We start from the raw sequence: 8,464 nt of genomic DNA, 5'->3' as shown, positions 1-8,464 counted from the left end.
TGGATTTTGCTGAAATCCGTCTCAAATCCGGCATAAATCTTGCTACCCAACACCATCCTAGGGGCTATTTGGTAGAATCTAGGATTTCATTTAAGTAGGATTTCATAAATCCTCCAAATCCGAATTTACGAAATCCTGAGGGGTTAAATCCTGAAAATTGTTTGGTAACATTCATGATAAATCCAATAAAATGCTGTTTGACTGTTCAACTTAGGATTTAAGGAGGTTAAAAGAGTTGACATACATTATTAAGATAATTAAAACACGACAAGAAAAATTTGAATAAAATATAACAAAAATTTATTAATAAAAATTAATTATTTAATTATTATTTATAATGTTTTATAATAATTATTTTTATTTTAGATCATATTTAATCCTATTAATTATTTTGAAATAACTAAGTATTTAACTAATAATTTTATCAATTATTTAAATATTATTTAATTAATTTTACTTAATTATTAATATTTTAAATTATATTAATTAAATTATCTAACAAGTAGAATTGTCTAGGTTTTACTTTTCCGTCCTGTATTTCGTTCGGCTTCGTCGGCGTTCGACTTTGCTCCTTCGACGACTTCCTGTTAGATCGGAAGTTACGACATTTTTTTGATCTGAAGCAACAACGGGAGCTCACTTGCTGTGAAGGTAACTTTCTCCCTTTCGCGCGCTTCTTCGGTCAAATCCCGTAAATCCGCCGAACCAATGGATTTCGTAAATCCGGGATTACCACGATAAGAGGGAATTTTCCGTCAACCGCGGCTTTCATTTACCGTGAGATTTGATTTTGCATTTTAGGCCGTTTGGCTGGATTTCGCCCAAATCCGGCCTTAAATCCGGCCTAAATCCGCATACCAAACAGCCCCCTAGGGAGATCGTACGCCGTAGCAGTAATTTCTGATGGCAGGCGGTGATGGACGAGGTCGATCATCACCGGAAGATGATGCTGACCATTACGCCGTTCTCGGCCTACCCTCCGGTGAGGAAGGATCAAAGCTATCTCTTAAAGAGATCGAGAAAGCCTATAAGAATCAGTCTCGCATCCGCCACCCGGACAAGCGCCCCAATGATCCAAATGCCACCGCAGATTTCCAGCTTCTGACCTCCTCATTTGAGGTTCTCCGTGACGAGATGTCACGCTGTTGTTTTGATGCAAAGCTCCGAGCTCGACGCGAACGTGTCCTACGGGATTCACTTCAGGACGCAAAGCGCCGAAAAATGGCCACTGATCTTGATGAGAGGGAGCGATCTGCAGCTGCGGCTGTCGATCCGGCTGAGCAGGGCCGTCGGAAGGAAAAGATGAAGGCGGATGAGTTGAAAAGGGAGATCGCGGAGTTCAAAGCAAGGCGCGCGAAGAAGGCTTCTGAGCCGGTAAGACTGGGCAGAACTTTCTCTTAAATTAATCGGGTAGAGTTCGTTGGCCTTGCTGTTCTTTTAGCGTCAGTTTTGTGCATTAAATCGCATGAGCATTCCGAGTCTGCTTTTTTATTTGATAAATTACCGTATTTATTTGATAAATTACCGTAAACATTTCTTATATGCCATTAACATCATATATTGCGCTTCCATTCTTGTGTTTATGTATACTTGAAAAGAATGCCTTTTAATTTATTCCTAATCCTGTTTAAACAAGGGAAAAAGAAAACCTTTTTAATTTATTCTTAGTCCTCTTTAAGCAAGGGGATTTACGAATTTTTGTTGCAAAATTCAGATCGGACTGTCTTGAGATCTATTATGTTTGCTGATGACCCTAGCATTGTTTAATGAGATATCCTTAGGGGCTCACCCCTAGGATTTAGTAAATCCGAATTTAGAGGATTTACAAAATCCTATCTGAATTAAATTTTGGTGCATCCAAACAGCCCCTTTGTTTGTTCCTTTGAAATACTTATTTTTTCCTGATGAGCAAAGATGGATATCAGATATCTATCCATTTATGTTGTTAAAATGGATTTACTCTTATTTATTCGATCTGCTTGGTTTATGCTTAACAGAACGGGAAAGAGAAGGCAGCAGAAGAGAAGGTAGGTCCAGGCTTGGATAAAGGGAGGATGTTGAAGGTCACTTGGGAGACAAGTGCTGGCGATTATAGTGCTGCCAAGCTACGGGGAATTTTTGCGAGGTTTGGCATTGTTGAGGATGTTGTGATCCGGTCAAAGAGTTCAAAGAAGAAGGCTTCAGCTATTATTGTAATGGCTTCCAAAGATGCTGTGGTGAGCTCTTATTTTTTATTTTGTATTTGAGGTGTTCATGCACGCATCTCATTATTGCATTTGATTAACAAAATTGTATTGGCATGTTTGTCTCTATATTTCTATATGTATAAATTGGAATTCACTATTGGGTAACTCATTATGGAGTTCATTTACATTTAAAGAATGCACTAAACATTAAGATATCATGTCATGTTGATCGTCAGATGACATGTTTTCAGTTTATTAGTTTGAACTAAAAGAAGAAAGTTCAAATTTATTTCAACTATTGGAAATGAAAATCTGATCTAATTAAATCTTTTGTTTTACCCAGTTGTATATTACAAATTTCTGGCTTAGTTGTGTTACTCTTTACGTCCAAAGGATAGGTTTGGGGTTTTAGTCCTTTGAAAAATTTGTATCCTACAAAGTTTTAATTATTTTATGAAATATAGTGTGAACATTGAGATTTTTAAAGGTTGCACAACAGTATCTGCACGATAAGTATATTTTAATGTTATTGAATATTCAATATATGTCTGTTTTCCACTAAGTGAAGGCTCTGACTTAATGCCGTATCATTTCATTGGAGTTCATTTTCCATCTCTACTGCTTAAAATCCTATCGTCAGTACCTATGTTGGTTTATATCACACATCATTCACCTCTTTGTGGCCACGGTTAGCATTCTTTCATTCTCTGAAGTTTTTCCTTCTCCCAACCAGTGGCAGGATGACATTGGTTACCCTACCATGCAATTTTTCATAAACTTATTGTTGTTGAAATGTTGGTGGATTTGTTGTCCTCACGGGAGATGATTATTTTTGTGAGATATCATCATATAAACAAGGATATTAAGGAAAATTTTCATTTGAAATGGCCCCTGCCAAATATCAGTAATCTCAATAACTATGGTAATACTAAATGTCCCCTCAGTAGCTGCTGCGAACCCTAACCTTTAAAAAACTACTCCAACCTGTATCTTGAAGTTAATTACATAGGTTTGTATTGTCCTTCCATCTTTGAAAAATATCCTAGATTAATTAAAAAAAAGTAAGCTATGTCATTATTTCTATTGCGAAAATGTGATACCACTTTTTTTTCTTAAACCCTTCTCATACAAACCCTCAAAAACTTCATGACCGTGAAAAACACATCCATTTTACTAAAATAAGGGCATCTTTATTTGATAAATCATATCATAGTCTAACATTAAAAAAAGAATTCTCAATATTCTTGATCTCAAATTTTATTTTTTAGCTCCTTGTCAAAATCATCTCTAGCTCAATTTTACTTTTGTAGAGCAATTTTGTTTACAAAAGGACTTTTGTATGAGTTACATTTCAACTGCTTGATATATTCTTCCCATGTTTCAATCCCGTCTCCTGATAAGTTGTGTCTGTCCTTTTAATTTCATAAATGAAAGGTTATCATAGGAAGATGACTTCTTTGTTAAGATAGAGTAGCTTACTTTTTAGTTTTTATTATTTTAGGAATACACTTTGAGAAAAAATGAGAAAAAGAATCCTTGAGCCCCTTAATGCTTGCTTGGGCATGGCATATTTGTTAAAGGGCTAAATTGAATGGTCTAAGGCATCTTTAGTCGGTTGGTTCTACAATTGCCTTTCTCAATCTTCACATGTTTTAGATATAATTAAATTTGATTTATTATTTTTCTTTCCTTAAGCTCTAACAAAGCGACACACTTAGTTGGTTGTTATCATACAGTTTCCGTCAAAACTTATGATTTTGGGAAATTTTGAAATAGTCGTTGTAGTTTAGTCTTTTTTATGAAGGATACAATTTTTAAATTTTTTTGAGCATGTCTCTAAATCTTAAACTTTTATAAACAAGGAGCTCAAATACTCTATTGAATAACTAATTATCCCCTAATATTTATTTATGATCCTTCTTCCTCCATTTATAATCTTGTTCACATATGATTATATTTATCAACACCATTGCCTTATTAATTCAGGATCCTTTATTGGTACCCCTTGATTGATAGGATCCTTGGGAATGAGATTCGACGGAGTGGCATCTTATTGTTGAGATTCAACATGGATGTCAGAGAAGGGATCATAGGTTGCATTGTCTCTAGGTGTATCCCAACAATTATTGTTTTGTTGTTTGTGAGATCTCGATGAGTGTTTTTTTCAAGTTTGACTAGCTTTTGATGTACCTAATCAAAGTTCCATGGTAGATTTTAATTGAGATTGTGAAAAAATGCACCAAGTTTGTGCTTCATTTTACACTACTTGTGTGTTTCTTGAGATTTAGAAAGTAAATAGAAGTAACAATTTACAAGGAAGCTAAATTTTGGTGAGACCTTAAGAAGTTAAATGCATTAAGATCTTGCGTAATTTTTTTGTAATTGATGGGGAAGGAAAAGTGGAATGCATCATGATTTATATATCTCTAAATAGCAACATGTTGTGCTTAATGGACATAGCGATCTATTTATATTACTCCCGTTAAGTAGAATATTCTCTTGACTTTCGGTAATGTCGGTAAAAATTGTTTAGTGTCTCTTTCTTTTTGGGTGGTTTTGGTTTTCCATTTTCAGTTTCCTATACTTGAATAATTGTTTGTATTTCAGCTATTCTTTCTATTATATTTTGATTATAAGAGTTTATATTTTAGTTTTAAATGCTACTTTTCCTATATATTCCTCAAAAATTATAAAGAATGTTTACTTGCTAAATTGAAATGTTTCAGCAAAATCACATTTCTATGTTCTGATACTAATTTTCCAAAATCAAAAGAGATTATCTATTGGTTTTGAGGCTCCCTATGTGGTCTAAGTATTGAAGCTACGATATGTCGGGCCCTTTTAATTTGTTAAAGAATCTTATTTTCTTAACATTTTATTTGAATTCATTGAGAATCCACTTTGATAAACAACTAGCGTAGGGTTTAAATTCTTTTTTCGGCATCTGCTCAACTTAAGCTTCTTGAAATGGATGGAAATTACAGGTTGGAGAGATGGCTTAAAACTTATTATTATTGTCACATGAGTTTTTCTTACTCTTTATTGTGCTAAAATGTTTTCTTAATTTCTGTTTATATTTTTTTTCTGCAGATTTTGTTGTTATTTTAAATGACTCCTAATGCCTCACTTTATTTTGGATTTAGCTTGATGTGTAGTTCTATAGAAAGAATTTATCTTTTTCACTGTATTTTGCTTGTTCAGTTGTGGAATTAGTCTTCTATTTATTAAGTTCTGAGTTACCTGATTTTCATGTTATGTTTTAGAGCAGTAACAAATACATTTGAATCATGTTTTGTTCTGCTATGCTAATACCTTTTTTGGGTGTACCTTTTCTGACCTATTAGTTTCAGCTGCCTTTATCTTTGGATTATTTCAGAATAATTTTGCGTGCTTTTATGGGTATATTTTAGAAGTTTTACAACAATAGATCAATGTCTTATAGGTGTTTCAGGTGGGTAAGATATATACGCTCAAGGTGAATGAAGAAATCATCTCAATATTCTAAAAACTTTTTACTTTCTATTTTTTTCTCTCTTGTCCATACAATATTCCTAAAAGAGTCACCTAACTATAAAAGCATTCATATTCGTTCTTTTGTTTTTTTTTTATATTTTAATGAGATTAATTTTAACTAGGGGGTTGTTTGGTTTGAAGTAATTAGTTGTAAAGTAATCATTTTTACACGGGTTTTAAAAATATTGGTATTTTGTTAGAAGTAAAAGGAATGCAGAGTGAAGTAAAAGGAATGTATTGTAAAATGTTTAATTCATTTTTATGTTAAAGCAAATTCGCCGGTGCCCCCACCATCTTTGGACTTAACATTCATTTTACTTAAATAAAAAAGCATTTAGCTGCATTTATTTTATGCTCATCCCATCAACACCGAAGCATTTCTTTTGCATTGCATTCCTTTTTTTAGCCGACCAAACAAAGTGCACTTAGGTCATGTGCATGTTGCATGTATGTAAGCAGAATTTTGGATCAGGTGTGATGCATTGTTGTAGAGAAAAATGCTCGAATCATTGGTGAAATGAAAAGTATTTTATTTGTGATTAACATGCTATGAACATGGAAAATTTGACTGGTTATTATTATCCGGTACTATCTGGATTTTTTTCTCGCTAGAATTATTAGCAGAGTAATGTAAGAAACTTGTCATCTGCATATTTACATGCTAATATGCAATTTGATGGTTAAGATTGAAGCTTATTTTTTCTCGTTCATCAGGTAAGAGCTATACAAAGTATGAGTGGTGACACAACAAATCCATTGCTTGTTCTTCCACTGGAACCTATGGCACCCAGTTTTTCTAGTACCTCGTCTACTAATCATAACGAGAGCATGGGCCCTGAATTTAACAATGTTGTCGGAGCTGGCTTTCAAAATTATGAAGCATTTGTAATGAAGAAACTTCAGGAGGTAGATAATCATTATCTAAGGATTGATCTTCTTTAATGCATGTTATTGCGTTCATGTCATGCTATATATTGCTCGCATAAGTCGCCCTAAGATTTCTTTCCAATTATCTTTCCTTTATGAGAAACTCGTTTAAATGAACTCAGGCCAAAATTCATGATAAATACTTGATTTTGTACTAGTCGATCCCTAATTTATTATAATTTTTTCTAATTATGCGAACATCTCTTTCCTCTTCATTGTTCTGACTTCATGTTTTGGTTCTAGAATGTGTTTTTTCTCTGCTAGGTTAATGGAAGTAGGTTAATGTAGTTTCTGTTTGAGAAAATAGTGATAACATTTATAATGCTTCGGGCAGGTAACAATCTTAGGTTGGTGAGGTCTTGAAACTTATCTATTGTACAGTATCCTAGCACCGTCCCTGGTTATAACCTTGCCTTGTAATCCTTCATCATTTATGACTAGTGAAGGTTCAATATTTACTTGAGGCATAGCTTACTTGTTTTGACATTAAGTGAAATCTAGAAAATTAAAAATAATGGTGAAATTATTTTGGAAAATGAGGGCTTAGTATTAGTGAAACAAGGAAAGAAATATAAAATTATAACAAAACAGATCCTAAATACATAATTAAGAAAGTTGAATGCTGATTGATTTTGTCTTATAAATGAAAACTGATGGCCAGAAAATCATAGAGATTCCATGATCCATTGGAGAGCAGAAAGTAATACAACTTGCTTTAGAAAACTAGAAACCAGAAACCAGCATAGGAGAGTTACAAATTTTATGGGAGCCTTAAATTCAGCTTCTGCAGTGCTATGAGCAATCTAATTATTATTTATTTCTCCAAGCACCCAAATTTCTGCAGAAAAAATAATAATAACCTAATTCAATTTTTGATTAGTTATATTTCCCACTCAGTTATCTTCAATGAAGATTTCTACTCTTTTTAATCCCTTTCTTCAAGAATAACCCTTTTTTAGGTGTCATTTAAGATACCTTTGGGTATAATATGTGTCATGAAGATGTTCTTTTGTAGTGATATTCATGAAATAACTAACTACATCGACAAGGAAGTTGAGATTGGGTCCAGGGCAAGATAGTAGGTAGATAAGTTTTCCTACTCATCATTAGTACCTACCTTTGTTAATCTATTTTGTATCTGCCTTAGACCCAATTTTGTTTAAGGGATCCATTAGAGTGTTAGCAAGCTTCACTCGAGCATACTGATTTCTTATAGTTAATCTAAGGTGTATGTTCATTTAGATATTGATAATCCCTTGCTTGGTCTTACTATTTCCATTCCAAAAAAGGCTTTGATAAACCAAGATACTTGCTCTCAAATTCTTTGGCCATAATACCTCTCAACTTATTTATCTTTTATTTATGCTGGCTATCAAGATGATGTTAGCAACATTTATAATATAGGTAGTAATTTTACCTTTAGATGACATTTTGGTAAGTAGAGTGTTGTTGTTGAGATTGTCTATGCCTCTTAACCACCATGGTGTATTTGTAAAATCAGGGTTTTTATGATTATTTTATGTCATGTAGCAATTTCTCGAGTTTGTGCACTTATGCTGGTAATTTAAAATCTTGGAAGGATCAACATATAGACTTCATCTTTTAAGTTTCCATTTGGAAAGACGTTGATTATATCTAATTGATGAAGTGGCCAATCCAAATTTATAACTACAGAAAATATAATCTAAACAATATTAATCTTAAACAACATGAACAAAGTCACTTGATAATGAATTCCATAAGTTTAAGGAAATATTGTTGCAACTAATTTAGTTTTGTATCATTCAGCACTCTTGTCTACTTTGTATTTGACATTAAGGATTTATTTGTATTGAGTA

At 33.2% G+C, this 8,464-nt stretch overlaps 1 protein-coding gene across 7 annotated transcripts in view; it reads left to right on the top strand.

The window, feature by feature from the left end:
* The first annotated feature begins 518 nt into the window (after positions 1-518).
* The window catches only part of LOC110106823 (dnaJ homolog subfamily C member 17-like), a 32,476-nt gene continuing 24,530 nt past the window's right edge, over positions 519-8,464 (top strand). For all 7 annotated transcript variants that reach the window (XM_028694781.1, XM_028694783.1, XM_028694784.1 and 4 more), the window contains exons 1-3: positions 519-1,374; positions 1,998-2,216; positions 6,414-6,605. In XM_028694781.1, coding sequence (XP_028550614.1) covers positions 904-1,374; positions 1,998-2,216; positions 6,414-6,605 — 882 coding nt within the window. In that variant the 5' untranslated portion in view covers positions 519-903. The remainder of the gene's footprint in view (positions 1,375-1,997; positions 2,217-6,413; positions 6,606-8,464) is intronic.

This window comes from Dendrobium catenatum, unplaced genomic scaffold (genome assembly GCF_001605985.2).
Source record: "Dendrobium catenatum unplaced genomic scaffold, ASM160598v2 fragScaff_scaffold_551, whole genome shotgun sequence".
NCBI lineage: Eukaryota > Viridiplantae > Streptophyta > Magnoliopsida > Asparagales > Orchidaceae > Dendrobium > Dendrobium catenatum.
The sequence above is the reverse complement of the archived record's forward strand: the minus strand, read 5'-3'. Positions and strand labels throughout refer to the sequence as shown.